Source organism: Panulirus ornatus, chromosome 16, assembly GCF_036320965.1.
Source record: "Panulirus ornatus isolate Po-2019 chromosome 16, ASM3632096v1, whole genome shotgun sequence".
NCBI classification, from domain to species: domain Eukaryota; kingdom Metazoa; phylum Arthropoda; class Malacostraca; order Decapoda; family Palinuridae; genus Panulirus; species Panulirus ornatus.
In genome coordinates, this window is record NC_092239.1 from 29984639 (window position 1) to 30003425 (window position 18787).

The window sequence follows — 18787 nt, forward strand, 5'->3', positions numbered from 1 at the left end:
TCACATAAAAGTCTTATGCTTATATGTTGGCTTGGCTTTCTGCTTATTACAATGAACATATAATGTTAATATATACTTTCCTATTATTGGCAGCTCTCAGTGTTCAGCAAAAGAATGTGATGTGTGCCACCGAGCTTTCTTGACTGAAAAGCTCTCTGAAGAATGAAATATAACAGAGCAATATGAAGTCATACAGCAACTATACAAAACAAATATAGTCATCTGTAAAGATGGGAAGGAACATCAGTGGAAAGAAATTGATGATTAGAGCAACATCAACGCTGGAAATAGATTCAAAAGGTGAATGGCAGGAAGAGTATATAGCAATAAAAGTAGGAGAGTTAATGTGAACAACATTAACAACAGTGGAGTGACATTACATGAAAGGAAGCTTAGTGATAAGAGCAAAGTCAAACAGTTTGCTGAAAGGACTCACTGTTTATAAAAGGAACCATACTTAGTGTTTTGTATAAGCAAATCTTTCCTAATATTTATGTTTAGTAAGCCTTGACTACATTTCTGTATGACAAGAACCATATTTAATGGTTTAAAAAGTCAGGTTGTTCTTAGTACTATGGTAAGAGACATATTTCATGGTTTGTATATTTTCTCAAAAGTCACCCCACCACATGGTAAAGTCAGATTATGAGAGTTGATAGATATATTATTTCCAAATTGCTGTAAGTGCCATGTTAGCTTTGTGTCAAAAGTCCCAACATAGACTCCTGAACTGACATGCATGTGATATCTGACTCATAAATACTTCACCCAATCTCTAAAAGGTGCATTTAGGATAATGGATTTGTCAAATATGTTCAAGCTCAAGCGTTGATGTTGGAATTTAACTTACAAATACAAGTAATTTCTAAAAGACAGACTTGGCTGAATTACAAAGTAAGAAAGCAAGCAGTCAAGTGGGAAATCCATGCATAAACATCACTAGGTTATTACTTGAAGCATTGGGAAGCCGAACTAAGTTGAGAGGAATATAGACTCATCCAGGGTAACTGGCATGTCTAGCAGGCTGTCATGGACAGGAGAGTGTAGTTTTTCACTGTGGGAGAGAGGAGTGGAGGGGAGGGGATGTGACCCAATATGACCTACCTAGAGATAGCAGACATGACACCAGAAGCTGCTATATTCTATACCATGGATTGGTTTTAGGTTGTTCATCTCAGTATCGTTTACCCAGGGTAACCTGAAGTAGGTTGGTTTGCAACTAATGCTCCACTTGCCATTCTTGTGCACATTTCACACACCACACCAACCAGATCCTTTATTCTAACTTTGACATGCATTAGCTGAACATCAGAGGTGATTGCAGGTTGCACCGTAGGTTGCAGCATTGTCATTTTACAAGACTGCAGTATGGAGGGCAGACAAGTGGCATGTTCACTGTGTAACAAAGCATTTTTAAAGAATTCAAACTTGAAAAGGCATATGCTCACACACATGGGTGATAAATCTCACAAGAGTTCTCCATATCAGAAAAGCTTTACCCAGTATTGTAACCTTAAAGGGGGTATGAAAGTTCTTACAGATGAAAAGAAATATGAATGTTTACTCTGTCAGAAGACCTTCTCCCAGAAGAGTAATTTATCGCTGCACATGACTATTCATACAGGAGAAAAGCCACATGAATGTCCTCATTGCCAAAAGACTTTTTCTCGTCGGGGTACTTTAGTAGAGCATATGATTATTCATACAGGAGAGAAGCCATATGAATGTTCTCAGTGCCAAAAGGCCTTCTCTCAGAGGAGTACTTTAATGCAGCACATGAATGTTCATACAGGAGAGAAGCCACATAAATGTTCACAGTGCCAAAAGACCTTCTCCAAGAGGAGCAATTTAGTGCAGCACATGACTGTTCATACTGGAGAGAAGCCACATGTTTGTTCACACTGCCAAAAGTCTTTCTCCCAGAGGAGTCATTTAGTGCAGCACATGACCATTCACACAGGAGAGAAGGCACACGAATGTTCACAATGCAAAAAGACTTTCTCCTTGCGAAGTACTTTATTGCAGCACATGACTATTCATACAGGAGAGAAGCAATTTGAATGTTCAGAATGCCTAAAAACCTTTTCCCAGAGAGGTCATTTAATGCGACACATGAGAATTCATACAGGAGAGAAGCCACATGAATGCTCAGAGTGCCAGAAGAGTTTCTCTTTGAGGAGTACTTTAGTACAGCATATGACTGTTCATACAGGAGAGAAGCAGTACGAGTGTTTACAGTGTGAAAAGGCTTTCCCACGGAGGAGTCATTTAGTGCAGCATATGACTGTTCATACAGGAGAGAAGTCGCATGAATGTTCACAGTGCAAAAAGAGTTTCTCCCAGAAGAGCACCTTAGTGCAGCATATGACTATTCATACAGGAGAGAAGCAATATGAATGTTCACAGTGCTGTAAGACCTTCTCCCGGAGGAATCATTTAGTAAGGCACATGACTGTTCATAAAGGAGAAAAACTGCATGAATGTTCACAATGCCAGAAGTCCTTCACCAGGAGGACTGGTTTAGTGCAGCACATGAAACTTCACAAGGAAGAGAAACCTCTCATTAATGTCTCCTCTGGTAAGGGCTTTTTCCACAAGGCTGGTAAGTCATGCCACACTTGTTGCCACAGTAAGTGTCAGTGCGACAAGCAAACATGTGAGGACCAGATAACCTCTCACTCAAAGATAGAAAAGTCAGGTAGTCCTTGGGGAGTGAAACAAGAAGTTGATAATGGTACAGAATTTATCATTTGCAACACGGATAATTGTAAAGTGAAACAAGAAATCGATAAAGTTAGAGAATCTATCATATACAAGGTGGATAACTGGGAAGTGAAAAAGGAAGATGATAATGGTACAGAGTCTATCATATGCAAGAATGAAAATTGGGGAGTGAAACAGGAAGTTGATAATGGTACAGAATCTACCATGTACAAGACAAGAAGTTGTCCAGAAGTGGGCACAATTGTTCCTGAGTTGTTCGTAAAGGTCGAGATGGATGACAGTGACATTGATAAGGAAGATTTAGAGAATTATGATGCTAATCTTCAAACTGAAAATAGAATTCTTCCTTCCACTAGCAATAGTCCATAATTTGTTAGTTTGCTATGAAATGGAGGGATTAAAAGCCACTGATGTTTGGTGTCTAACCATATGATGGACATTTGAGACTCCCAGCTAAATATCGTTTTGACAGCAATCTTTTAAGATAGCTGCCATTTTGTGCAAGTAATAGCCCATGAGCCAGACCTCATAATTTGTTAGTTTACTGTGAAATGGAGGGATTAAAAGCCACTGATTTTGGAGTCTAATCATGTGATAGACATTCCAGATTCCCAGCAAAATATTTTGGCAGCGATCTTTGAAAATAGTTGCTATTATGCACTCAATTTGATATAGCTTTGGCAACTGGGATTTCTCAAGCATAATCATTTTTGTACAAGATGTTCAATATGAAATTTTGCATATTCAGATATTTATTTTGTATTTTTTTTTCAAGTTGTTGAAAGAGACTTAAAGATGAAAATTTTTTGATATTTTTTAAGGTCTTTCTTTTAGAGTTTTACCATTATTTTATACAGAAGCATTTTATTGGTTAATTTTACCCCCACATGCTTTTTTACATCAATAAGTATAAACTGGTGTTGTTTTATTTTGACTGCTTCACAGGCCTGGGGCTAACATTAAAGGCATTAAACAGATATTAATTTCAGCAGTTTGGGCACGTTTAGAACAGTTGTCTCAATTTTTTGACTGGCGTAGGACACCTCCAGCAAGTGACAAAGAGTGGCGCTTATGGTCTAAGGCACACAAAAATAGTAGAAAGACAGCTGTTCAGTAACCATCATGATTCTTGGGGATATCATATCATTTTTGTGTTGCCAAGGCAGCAGAATACATGCAGGTACTGTATATAGATTTATATGAATAATGGAATACACATCATTGGGATGACGTCATTGCACACCCAGATGTGTATATATTATACCATTAGGGGGGGTTATGTTTGATGTTTGCACCACACATCTAAACATCTTGTTACCCTGGTGGAGGTGAGGGTGAAGATTTGTAGAGACTTTTGGAAAAGAGTAATCTGTATGGCTGAAAAAATATTGAAAGTAAGAGGCTTGTGTGAAGAGATACCAGGAGAGACTGAGTGTTTAATGGTAAAAAGTGACAGTAAACAAAGGTAGGGAAGCAGGTGAGGTATGAGAGATATTTAGGGATGAAATGCTGTCATGTGTGAGAGAAGTGTGAGGCATGCAGGGACTGACAAAGAGGGCAAATGAGAGTTAGGGTGAGTATCAGCAAACTTTAGGGGGAGGGAGGTGTTTTGGATGAGGGTTAATAGCATGGGAGGAACAAGAGCAAATGGGAACATATGGGGCAATTAGTGAAGTGGTAACTGGCAATGATGAGGTGAAGAGGAGATGAAATTAGTACTTTGAAGGATTGTTGAATGTGCTTGGTGATAGAGTGGCAGATATAGGGTGTTTGGGTTAGGAAGGGGAAACAAAGTGAGTCATGGCAAGTGGTTTTTTGAAAAGAGAAGAGGTGGTTAAAGAAGCCTTGGGTAAGATGAAATGTGGAAAGGGACTGCAGTGGATGGTATTGCAGGTATATTTCTTTAAAAGAGGTTGACTGTGTTGTTGATTGGTTATTTAGGATGTTTATTTTCTTTTGATCGTGAGTTGCCTAAGGATTTGTAGAATATGTGTAAAGTGACTGTAAAGGCATAGGGAACAAAGGTGGGTGTACAAATTATCAAGGTATAAGTTTGTTTAGTATACCTGGTAAGTTATAGAACAGTGATGATTGACAGGGTGACAGCGTGCAGAAAGCATTAGATTATGTACATATATATATATATATATATATATATATATATATATATGTCAGTGTACTGGAAAGGATCACAGTTTTGCGCGTGATCAAGATATTCCTCTGAGTCCACGGGGAAAATGAAACACGATAAGTTCCCAAGTGCACTTTCATGTAATAATCACATCATCAGGGGAGACACAACAGAGAAATATAACAGTCAGTTGATATACATCAAAGAGGCGTCCTAGCTTCGTCTCTTCGATGTATATCATTTATTTATTTATATTTATTTATTTTGCTTTGTCGCTGTCTCCCGCGTTTGCGAGGTAGCACAAGGAAACAGACGAAAGAAATGGCCCAACCCACCCCCATACACATGTATATACATACACGTCCACACACGCAAATATACATACCTATACATCTCAATGTACACATATATATACACACACAGACACATACATATATACCCATGCACACAATTTACAGTCTGCCTTTATTCATTCCCATCGCCACCTTGCAGCACATGGAATACCATCCCCCTCCCCCCCTCATGTGTGCGAGGTAGCGCTAGGAAAAGACAACAAAGGCCCCATTCGTTCACACTCAGTCTCTAGCTGTCATGCAGTAATGCCCGAAACCACAGCTCCCTTTCCACATCCAGGCCCCACAGAACTTTCCATGGTTTACCCCAGACACTTCACATTCCCTGATTCAATCCATTGACAGCACGTCAACCCCGGTATACCACATCGATCCAATTCACACTATTCCTTGCCCGCCTTTCACCCTCCTGCATGTTCAGGCCCCGATCACTCAAAATCTTTTTCACTCCATCTTTCCACCTCCAATTTGGTCTCCCACTCCTCCTCGTTCCCTCCACCTCCGACACATATATCCTCTTGGTCAATCTTTCCTCACTCATTCTCTCCATGTGCCCAAGCCATTTCAAAACACCCTCTTCTGCTCTCTCAACCACGCTCTTTTTATTTCCACACATCACTCTTACCCTTACATTACTTACTCAATCAAACCACCTCACACCACACATTGTCCTCAAACATCTTATTTCCAGCACATCCACCCTCCTGTGCACAACTCTATCCATAGCCCATGCCTCGCAACCATACAACATTGTTGGAACCACTATTCCTTCAAACATACCCATTTTTGCTTTCCGAGATAATGTTCTCGACTTCCACACATTCTTCAAGGCTCCCAGGATTTTCGCCCCCCTCCCCCGCCCTATGATTCACTTCCGCTTCCATGGTTCCATCCGCTGCCAGATCCACTCCCAGATATCTAAAACACTTTACTTCCTCCAGTTTTTCTCCATTCAAACTTACCTCCCAATTGACTTGACCCTCAACCCTACTGTACCTAATAACCTTGCTCTTATTCACATTTACTCTTAACTTTCTTCTTTCACACACTTTACCAAACTCAGTCACCAGTTTCTGCAATTTCTCACATGAATCAGCCACCAGCGCTGTATCATCAGCGAACAACAACTTCCCAAGCTCTCTCATCCACAACAGACTTCATACTTGCCCCTCTTTCCAAAACTCTTGCATTCACCTCCCTAACAACTCCATCCATAAACAAATTAAACAACCATGGAGACATCACACACCCCTGCCGCAAACCTACATTTACTGAGAACCAATCACTTTCCTCTCTTCCTACACGTACACATGCCTTACATCCTCGATAAAAACTTTTCACTGCTTCTAACAACTTGCCTCCCACACCATATATTCTTAATACCTTCTACAGAGCATCTCTATCAACTCTGTCATATGCCTTCTCCAGATCCATAAATGCTACATACAAATCCATTTGCTTTTCTAAGTATTTCTCACATACATTCTTCAAAGCAAACACCTGATCCACACATCCTCTACCACTTCTGAAACCACACTGCTCTTCCCCAATCTGATGCTCTGTACATGCCTTCACCTCTCAATCAATACCCTCCCATATAATTTACCAGGAATACTCAACAAACTTATACCTCTGTAATTGGAGCACTCACTCTTATCCCCTTTGCCTTTGTACAATGGCACTACGCACGCATTCCGCCAATCCTCAGGCACCTCACCATGAGTCATACATACATTAAATAACCTTACCAACCAGTCAACAATACAGTCACCCCCTTTTTTGATAGATTCCACTGCAATACCATCCAAACCTGCTGCCTTGCCGGCTTTCATCTTCCGCAAAGCTTTTACTACCTCTTCTCAGTTTACCAAATCATTTTCCCTAACGCTCTCACTTTGCACACCACCTCGATCAAAACACCCTATATCTGCCACTCTATCATCAAACACATTCAACAAACCTTCAAAATACTCACTCCATCTCCTTCTCACATCACCACTTCTTGTTATCACCTCCCCATTTGCGCCCTTCACTGAAGTTCCCATTTGCTCCATTGTCTTACGCACTTTATTTACCTCCTTCGAGAACATCTTTTTATTCTCCCTAAAATTTATTGATACTCTCTCACCCCAACTCTCATTTGCCCTCTTTTTCACCTCTTGCACCTTTCTCTTGACCTCCTGTCTCTTTCTTTTATACATCTCCCACTCAATTGCATCTTTTCCCTGCAAAAATCGTCCAAATGCCTCTCTCTTCTCTTTCACTAATAATCTTACTTCTTCATCCCACCACTCACTACCCTTTCTAATCAACCCACCTCCCACGCTTCTCATGCCACAAGCATCTTTTGCGCACTCCATCACTGATTCCCTAAATACATCCCATTCCTCCCCCACTCCCCTTACTTCCATTGTTCTCACCTTTTTCCATTCTGTACTCAGTCTCTCCTGGTACTTCCTCACACAAGTCTCCTTCCCAAGCTCACTTACTCTCACCACCCTCTTCACACCAAAATTCACTCTTCTTTTCTGAAAACCCATACAAATCTTCACCTTCGCCTCCACAAGATAATGATCTGACATCCCTCCAGTTGCACCTCTCAGCACATTAACATCCAAAAGTCTCTCTTTCACGTGCCTGTCAATTAACACGTAATCCAATAACACTATCTGGCCATCTCTCCTGCTTACGTACGTATACTTATGTTTATCTCGCTTTTTAAACCAGGTATTCCCAATCACCAGTCCTTTTTCAGCACATAAATCTACAAGCTCTTCACCATTTCCATTTACAACACTGAACACTCCATGTATACCAATTATTCCCTCAACTGCCACATTACTCACCTTTGCATTCAAATCACCCATCACTATAACCCTGTCTTGTGCATCAAAACCACTAACACATTCATTCAGCTGCTCGCAAAACACTTGCCTCTCATGATCTTTCTTCTCATGCCCAGGTGCATATGCACCAATAATCACCCATATCTCTCCATCAACTTTCAGTTTTACCCATATTAATCGAGAATTTACTTTCTTACACTCTATCACATACTCCCACAACTCCTGTTTCAGGAATACTGCTACTCCTTCCCTTGCTCATGTCCTCTCACTAACCCCTGACTTTACTCCCAAGACATTCCCAAACCACTCTTCCCCTTTACCCTTGAGCTTCGTTTCACTCAGAGCCAAAACATCCAGGTTCCTTTCCTCAAACATACTACCTATCTCTCCTTTTTTTACATCTTGGTTACATCCACACACATTTAGACACCCCAATCTGAGTCTACGAGGAGGATGAGCACTCCCCACGTGACTTCTTCTGTTTCCCATTTTTTTAGAAAGTTAAAATACATGGAGGGGAGGATTTCTGGCCCCCCGCTCCCGTCCCCTCTAGTCGCCTTCTACGACACGTGAGGAATGCGTGGGAAGTATTCTTTCACCCCTATCCCCAGGGATAATATATATATATATACACACATATACACACATACACACACATACACACACATATATATATATACATATGAAAAATGTAAGAAATAATTTAGAAAACTGAAACTTCTAGCTTGAAATGAAATGAAAAATGAATGTCACCTCTGGCTATGGAAAAGGGAAATGTATAATTTATTTACACAAACGTCAATAGTAGTTTTTATCAATTTAACCACTGTATCATACTGCCTGGTCCACTTCTCTTATCATGAAACTGGAATATTGGCTTATGATGTTTCTCAATTGTCTTCATTACACAAAGTACAACCAACTGACTGTTATATTTCTCTCGTGTCTCCCCTGATGAGGTGATTATTACACAAAAGTGCACTTGGGAACTTATCGTGTTTCATTTTCCCCATGTACTCATAGGAATGTCTGTATATATATGTATACATTGAAATGTATAGGTATGTATATGTGCATGTGTGGGCGTTTATGGATATACATGTTTATGTGGGTGGGTTGGGCCATTCATTCATCTGTTTCCTTGTGCTACCTCATTAACGCGAGAGACAGCAACAAAGTATAATAAGAATACAAATAATATATTATTGTAATTTCTTTTTTATCATACTTGGTTGCTGTCTCCCGCGTTAGCAAGGTAGCGCAAGGAAACAGATGAGAGAATGGCCCAACCCACCCACATATGCTTGTATATACACGAACACCCACACATGCACATATACATACCTATACATTTCAGTGTATTATTTATTTATTTTGCTTTGTTGCTGTCTCCCGCGTTAGCGAGGTAGCACAAGGAAACAGACGAAAGAATGGCCCAACTCACTCACATACACATGTATATATATACACGTCCACACACGAAAATATACATACCTATACATCTCAACGTATACATATATATAAACACACAGACATATACATATACACACATGTACATAATTCATACTGTCTGCCACCCAGCCACGCATGAAATAACAACACCCTCCCCCCTCATGTGCGTGAGGTAGCGCTAGGAAAAGACAACAAAGGCCACATTCGTTCACACTCAGTCTCTTGCTGTCATGTAATAATGCACCGAAACCACAGCTCCCTTTCCATATCTAGGCTCCACAGAACTTTCCATGGTTTACCCCAGACACTTCACATGCCCTGGTTCAATCCATTGACAGCACGTTGACCCCGGTATACCACATCGATCCAATTCACTCTATTCCTTGCACGCCTTTCACCCTCCTGCATGTTCAGGCCCCGATCACTCAAAATCTTTTTCACTCCATCTTTCCACCTCCAGTTTGATCTCCCACTTCTCCTCGTTCCCTCCACCTCTGACACATATATCCTCTTGGTCAATCTTTCCTCACTCATTCTCTCCATGTGACCAAACCATTTCAAAACACCCTCTTCTGCTCTCTCAACCACACTCATTTTATTACCACACATCTCTCTTACCCTGTTATTACTTACTCGATCAAACTACCTCACACCACATATTGTCCTCAAACATCTCATTTCCAGTACATCCACCCTCCTGCGCACAACTCTATTCATAGCCCACGCCTCGCAACCATATAACATTGTTGGAACTACTATTCCTTCAAACATACCCATTTTTGCTTTCCGAGATAATGTTCTCGACTTCCACACATTCTTCAAGGCTCCCAGGATTTTTGCCCCCCTCCCCCACCCTATGATTCCCTTCCGCTTCCATGGTTCCATCTACTGCCAAATCCACTCCCAAATATCTAAAACATTTCACTTCCTCCAGTTTTTCTCCATTCAGACTTACCTCCCAATTGGCTTGTCCCTCAACCCTACTGTACCTAACAACCTTGCTGTTATTCACATTTACTCTCAACTTTCTTCTTTCACACATTTGCCAAACTCATACATACATATATATACATACATATACATACACAGACATGTTTACCAAATGGCGTCATAGGTTCGTCTCTTCGATGTATATCAACTGACTGTCATATTTCTCTCGTGTTGCCCCTGATGATGTGAATATTACACGAAAGTGCACTTGGGAACATCGTTTTTCATTTTCCTTATGGACTCGTAGGAATATAAACACATGTACATATTCATACTAGGAACAGACAACAAAGGCCACATTCATTCACACTTAGTCTCTAGCTCTCATGTGTAATGCACTGAAACCACAGCTCCCTTTCCACATCTAGGCCCCACAAAACTTTCCGTGGTTTACCCCAGATGCTTCACATGCCCTGTTTCAATCCATGGACAGTATTTCGACCCTGGTATACCACATTGTTCCAATTCACTCTATTCCTTGCACACCTTTCACCCTCCTGCGTGTTCAGGCCCTGATCGCTCAAAATCTTTTTCACTCCATCCTTCCACCTCCAGTTTGGTCTCCCATTTCTCCTCATTTTCTCCACCTCTGACACATATATCCTCTTGGTCAATCTTTCCTCACTCATTCTTTCCATATGACCAAATCATTTCAATACACCCTCTTCTGCTCTCTCAACCACTTTCTTTTTATTACCACACATCTCTCTTACCCGTTCATTACTTACTCGATCACACCACCTCACTCCACATATTGTCCTTAGACGTCTCATTTCCAACACATATACCCTCCTTCACACAACCCTATCTATAGCCCACGCCTCGCAACCGTATAACATTGTTGGAACCACTGTACCTTCAAACATACCCATTTTTGTTTTCTGAGATAATGTTCTCGCCTTCCACACATTCTTCAACACTCCCAGAACTTTTGCCCCCACCCCCACCCTGTGATTCACATCCACTTCCATGGCCCAAGCCCTCTCATCTGCAACAGACTGCATACTTGCCCCTCTTTCCAAAACTCTTGCATTTACCTTTCTAACAACCCCATCCATAAACAAATTAAAGAAGCATGGAGACATAATGCACCCCTGCCACAAATCGACATTCACTGGGAACCAATCACTTTCCTCTCTTCTTCCTCGTACACATACCTTACATCCTTGATAAAAACTCCTCACTGCTTATAGTAACTTGCTTCCCACACCATATACTCTTAATACCTTCCACAGACTTGCTTCCCACACCATATACTCTTAATACCTTCCACAGAGCATCTCTATCAACTCTATCATATGCCTTCTCCAGATCCATAAATGCAACATACAAATCCATTTGTTTTTCTAAGTATTTCTAACATACTTTTTTCAAAGCAAACACCTGATCCGCACATCCTCTACCCCTTCTGAAACCACACTGCTCTTCCCCAGTCTGATGCTCTGTACATGCCTTCACCCTCTCAATCAATACTCTCCCATATAATTTCCCAGAAATACTCAACAAACTTATACCTCTGTAATTTGAACACTCACCTTTATCCCCTTTGCCTTTGTACAGTGGCACTATGCATGCATTCCTCCAATCCTCAGGCTCTTCACCATGAGCCATACATACATTAAATATCCTCACTAACCAGTGAACAACACAGTCACCCCCTTTTTTAATAAATTCCACTGCAATACCATCCAAACCCACTGCCTTGGTGACTTTCATCTTCTGCAAAGCTTTCACTACCTCTTCTCTGTTTACCAAATCATTCTTCCTGACCCTCTCACTTCGCACACCACCTCGACCAGAACAACCTATATCTGCCACTCTATCATCTAAGACATTCAACAAACCTTCAAAATACTCTCTCCATCTCCTTCTCACATCACCACTTGTTATTACCTCCCCATTATCCCTCTTCACTGGTGTTCCTGTTTGTTTTCTTGTTTTACGCACTTTATTTACCTCCTTCCAAAACATCTTTTTATTCTCTCTAAGATTTAATGATACTCTCTCACCCCAACTCTCATTAGCCCTTTTTCACCTCCTGCACCTTTCTCTTGACCTCCTGCCTCTTTCTTTTATACATCTCCCAATTATTTGCACTATTTCCCTGCAAAAATCGTCCAAACACCTCTTTTGTCTTTCACTAATAATCTTACTTCTTCGTCCCACCACTCACTACCCTTTCTAATTTGCCCACCTCCCACGCTTCTCATGCCACAAGCATCTTTTGCGCAAGCCATCACTACTTCCCTAAATACATCCCATTCCTCCCCCACTCTCCTTATGTCCTTTGCTCTCACCTTTTTTCACTCTGCGCTCAGTCTCTCCTGGTACTTCCTCACACAAGTCTCCTTCCCAAGCTCACTCTCACCACTCTCTTCACCCCAACATTCTCTCTTCTTTTCAGAAACCCTTTACAAATCTTCACCTCTGCCTCCACAAGATAATGATCAGACATCCCTCCAGTTGCACCTCTCAGCACATTAACATCCAAAAGTCTCTCTTTCATGCACCTATCAATTAACACGTAATCCAATAACACTCTCTGGCCATCTATCCTACTTACATATGTATACTTATGTTTATCTCTCTTTTTAAATCAGGTATTCCCAATCACCAGTCCTTTTTCAGCACACAAATCTACAAGCTCTTCACCATTTCCATTTACAACACTGAACACCCCACGTACATCAATTATTCCCTCAAACTGCAACATTGCTCACCTTTGCATCCAAATCACCCATCACTATAACCTGGTCTTATGCATCAAAACTGGTAACACACTCACTCATCTGCTCCCAAAACACTTGCCTCTCATGATCTTTCTTTTCATGACCAGGTGCATAGGCACCAATAATCACCCATCTTTCTCCATCCACTTTCAGTTTTACCCATATCAATCTAGAGTTTACTTTCTTGCACTCTATCACATACTCCCACAACTCCTGTTTCAGGAGTAGTGCTACTCCTTCCTTTGCTCTTGTCCTCTCACCAACCCCTGACTTTACTCCCAAAACATCTCCAAACCACTCTTACCCTTTACCCATGAGCTTCGTTTCACTCAGAGGCAAAACATCCAGGTTCCTTTCCTCAAACATACTTCCTATTTCTCCTTTTTTCTCATCTTGGTTACTCCTTTTTTCTCATCTTGGTTACATCCACACACATTCAGACACCCCAATCTGAGCCTTCGAGGAGGATGAGCACTCCCCACATGACTCCTTCTGTTTCCCCTTTTATACATATATGTGTGTGTATGTGAGTGGATGGGTCTTTCTTTGTTTCCTGGCTCTACCTCACTAATGCAAGAAATGGCAATCAAGTGTAAAATATTTGCATGTGCCTGGGACAAACAAACCCTGAGACAGAGCTGATTTTCTTGAATATATGGAGTGAATGATAAAGTTTGTATGCGTAGGGCCTGAAGTTTCAGGAGGGTGCAAGGCTTGCAAGGAATTGATTGAATTGGATTGATGTGGTATACAGGAGGAACTTTATGTCAGTGGACTGCTTCTGAGGCAGAGCATATGAAGTGACAGAAAAAGATCTGTGGGGCCTGTAATGGATTGGGGCTGTGGTTTTGGTGCATTACACATGACAACTAGAGAATTAATGAGAGCAAATGAGGCTATTTCTTTGTTAGTTTCTGTTGCTACATACATGGGAAACAGCAAACAAGTGTGGAACAAAGGAAAAAAGATCTTATCTGATGCAAATTTGTGGCTGATAAAGGTGGCTACCAAAATGACATTCACTTAAGAATCTGGAATGTACATCACATGATACCAGAGGTGTAAGTATGGAAGTGAGGAGTGGATTAAAGTCTTCCCTCCCAACACTGACCTATGCAGGTGAAACGTGATGAGTCATAGAGGTCAAGAATCGAGGCTGTGGAAAAGTGTTTTGAGAGGAGCATGTGAAAGACAAGAGAATGAAGAAAGAAATGAGTGGGGTGTATGAGAAATTTGGTATGGCAGGGAGTGCAAAGAGAAGGAATTGCAGAGTGTTAGAGTGGATAAAATGTAATATTTTGAGGTGGTTTGGGCATGTGGAAATAATGCAAGACAGGAAGTTTACAAGGATAGTGTATGATAGCACAATTGAAGGGGGTTGATGTGAGGGAAAGACTATCTGTGACATGGGAAAATAAAGGGGAAGAGTACTGGAGGTAGAGAAATAATGGAAGAATGTTTGAAATGGTTGGTGCATACAAATATGGCATGTAAGGACAGGGATAAGTAGAGACCCTTGCCATGGCCACCCTCTTGATTGGAGTTCCCAGAGTAAATGGATATCAAATACAGATAGATGATACTGGACTCTTTCAGAATGCAATGAATATCTTTATAGCTTTTAGTCTCTCCATTTGGTGGTCAGAACTGCTCTGGCTCATGGACTGTGAATATGAATATGATGACTGCAACAGATTAAAACCATTTTATTTGTCATCATGCTATGGAGCAGTGTCTTACACAACAGACTGAATTTGATTTTGAATTTCATAAGAAAGTGTATTATCTGTGGTGTGGCTAGGGAGAACGTAGTATCAGTATCATTTCCCTGTTCGAAGTGGATATACAATTTTTGTGTAACATCAGTTTGTACTTACATTTCTTATATTGACTCATTTTTGAGGAAGGCTATTTTAGTATCTGTAATGATTTTCATACATGATCACCATTTCTTGCATTCGCGAGGTAGTGTGAGGAACAGACAGAAAGTCCACATCTGTTTACATGCATTCTCAAGCTGTCATGTGTAATGCACCAAAACTACAACTCTATATTCACATCCAGGCCCCACAGACCTTCCCATGGTTTATCCTGGATGCTTCACATGCCCTAGTTCAGTCCATAGATATACCACACCACATCATTCCAGTTCACTCCATCCCATGCATGGTTACACACACACACACACACACACACACACCCCACATATTCAGGCCCCAGTTGCTCAAAATCCTTTTCACTCCATCCTTCCATCTCCAAGTCTTCCTATTCTCCTTCTTCCCTCCACTTATGATATATTCTCTTTGTCAACCACTCCTCACTCATTCTCTCTATATATCCAAACCATTTCAACACACCCTCTCCTCCTATCTCAACCACACTCTTTATTACCACATATCCTTCTACCCTGTCATTATTTTCTCGATCAAACCACCTCACACCACATATTGTCCTCAAACATTTCATTTCCAACTCATCCACCCTTTTCTGCACAGCCTTATATATATAGCCCATGCCTCACATCAAAGTAATTTTGTTGTGACCACTTCCTTCAAACATACCCATTTTTGGCCTCGGAGATAACATTCTCTCTTCCTTCATTCTTTAGCACTTCCAGAACCTTCTCCCCCTCCCCCACCCTATAATTCACTTCTGCTTCCATGGTTCCATTTGCTGCCTTGTCCATTCCCAGGTATCTAAAACACTTCACTTCCTCCAGCTTTTCTCCATTCAAACTCACACCAACCAATTTGTCCCTCTACCCTGTTAAACTTAATAACTTGCTTTAATTCACATTCACTCTCAACTTTCTCCTTTCACACACTACCAAACTCTGACCAACTTTTATTGTTCACTTTTCTAATCCACTACTAGTGCTGTATTATCAACATACAAAAACTGACTCTTCCCAGGCCTTCTCATCCCTCTCATGCTGCATACTTGTCCTTCTCTCCAAGACTCTCAAATTTGTCTCTTTCACCACCCTCATCCATAAACAAATTGAACAGCAGTGAAGATCATCACACACCTCTGCTGCAGACCAACCTTCTCTTGGAACCTTTCACTCTCCTCTCTTCCTACTTGTTCAGATGCCTTACACTTAGATACACTTAGATAACAACTTCTCACTCCTTCCAGCAGCTTCCTCCCACACCGTTTATTCTTAGATCCATAATTGCCACATACAAATTCATCTGTTTTTCTAAGAATTTCTCACATATGTCATTTAAAGCAAATGCCTGATCCACACATCCTCTACCACTTTTGAAACTACACTGCTCTTCTCTGATCTGATGCTCTGTACATGCATTCACCCTCTCAATCATCACCAACTCATACAACTTACCAGATATACTCAACAAACTTATATCTCTGTAATTTGAACACTTATCTTTATCCCCTGTGCCTTTGTACAGCAGCATTTTACATGCATTCCACCAATCCTCAGGCACCACACCTTGATCCATACATACATTGAAAATCTTTACCAACCAAAGAACAGCACAGTCACCCTCTTTCTTAGATAGATTTAACTGCAGTACCATCCTTTCCACTGTCTTGACACGTTATCTTATGCAAGGCTTTCACCGCCTCTTTTCTCTTCAAACCACTCTCCACAACTCTCTCACTTCGTGTACCACCCCGACCCTAACACCCTACATCTGCCACTCTATCACTAGACACTTTAAACTGTCCTTCAAAATACTCACTCCATCTCCTCATTTTTATCCCCTTCACTGATGTTCCCATTTGCTATCTTGTCTTTTGCACATTATTTACCTCCTTTATACAGTGAAACTGTAGATGCGTTCTGCCAATCCTCAGGCACCAGAACATCCAGATTTCTCCTCTTCAAATTTACTACCTGTCTCTCTTCTCTTCATCTTGGTTACATCCTCACACATTTAGACACCCAGTCTAAGCCTTCAAGGAGGATGAGCACTCCCTGCTTGGCTCCTTTTTTTTGTTTTTTCTTTTAGAAATTGAAATACAAGAAGGGGGAGGATTTTTAGTCCCCCTTTCCCTCCCCCCTTTTGTCACCTTCAACATGCAGGGAAAACAGAGGTAGAATGATGGTGGTGGTAATTTAATGCTAATTACTTGTATTAGTGTAACACCTTGGATGAAGGTAAATGAGCAAGGTTTACAATATTTTTTATGATTTGTTTTAAAAGTGGCAACTGGACTGATGTGGTTTTGATAAAAAAGATAATGTAAAACGATATTAATGATGTATAACCCTCAACCCCATCTCCAGGGGCTCTCACAATGTTAAGGTTATGCTGTTGTCAATAGTAAGGAAAGGAAGGGTTCCTATGGTGTGAGATGTTCTTCAACAAGACTTCCACCAACTGACATTGATAAAGCTAAGCCAAAGGTGACTTTTTTTTACTTGAGTTGCAACCATGAGCAGATGGAGTTGAATGAAACTTATTAATTTATTATTAAAGCAAATAAACTTTGAGATTATTTTGTCAAAAAAGTTTTATTTCTGCCACATATTGTTTCTGTCATTTCTGCCATATAATGTTTACATCACACTAAATTCTGCCATATATTGTATACATCACACTAGGTTCTGCCAAATATTGCATACATGACACTAGGTTCTGCCATATATTGTATATATCACATCAAGTTTTGCCATGTATTGTTTACATCACAGATTAAAACCTGCTTTAGAATGACACTTACATTTCAGGGGTATATTTTGTATCATCAGTGTATGTTGATTTGTTTTATGTAGGTTTCCCTTTACATCACTTTGTTCCAATTTCAAAAATAAAATGATTTATTTCCTATAAATTACTAAGTATAAACAAGACTCGCTATCCATAATTGGGTTGTATGTTATTCAGACTGGCTTATGAAGTTATGACACATAACAACAGGAAACTGTAGTACTAATTGACGTTTTGGCCCATTCACAAGAGTTCCTTTTGCAAGTGATCTTACTTAGTAACTTATTCTGCTCATCTGTATTTAGAAAGTTGTACTTACTAAATTATTCTCTTTTTTTATAATCATTGTTATAAGTTTTTTCTTGGATTAGCTAGTGTGAATATCCTGTTTGTATTCTCTGTATGCATTCCCTTTGTATCAACATATAGTTTTCAAGAGAATGTAAATTTTAATTTGTTAATCTCTCATCATAATAAAAGTTTTTTGGCAATTGGTACCATTTTTTCTGCATACTTTCAAGAAATTATGTATCAGTTTTACAGTTATTTGACCAAAACTGCAAAGCATAATCAAGGGTAAGTCTTACTGATGGTAGAAAAAGTTGAAGGAGTACTTGCAGAACTTTTCCTAAAGCTTAAATATATAAAGATTAATTTCTTTTCTAAGTTATGTGCAACACTAAACTGTTGCCTTGGTTTAATTTTTTTAATGACCAAGTCTCTGAGATCTTATTCACATGTTGTTTCATTGATTTTCACTTCACTAATTTCATAAATGATATTATTTTAGACTTCCCATGCTCAGTACTTTGCATTTTACATGTTAAAGATTTATTTGCCTCTTTATCTCCACTTTAATAGGTTATTTGGGTCCTCCAAT

At 40.2% G+C, this 18787-nt stretch overlaps 1 protein-coding gene across 6 annotated transcripts in view; it reads left to right on the top strand.

Annotated features, from left to right (window-relative positions):
• Positions 1-18787, top strand: part of LOC139754200 (uncharacterized) — a 122646-nt gene that overhangs the window by 26990 nt on the left and 76869 nt on the right. For 4 of the 6 annotated variants that reach the window (XM_071671411.1, XM_071671413.1, XM_071671414.1 and 1 more), the window contains exon 2: positions 94-18398. In XM_071671411.1, the coding sequence (XP_071527512.1) occupies positions 1369-3093 (1725 nt within the window). In that variant the 5' untranslated portion in view covers positions 94-1368 and the 3' untranslated portion in view covers positions 3094-18398. Of the gene's footprint in view, positions 1-93; positions 18399-18787 lie in introns of those variants that run through there. The other 2 variants (XM_071671416.1, XM_071671419.1) reach the window with 1 other exon arrangement.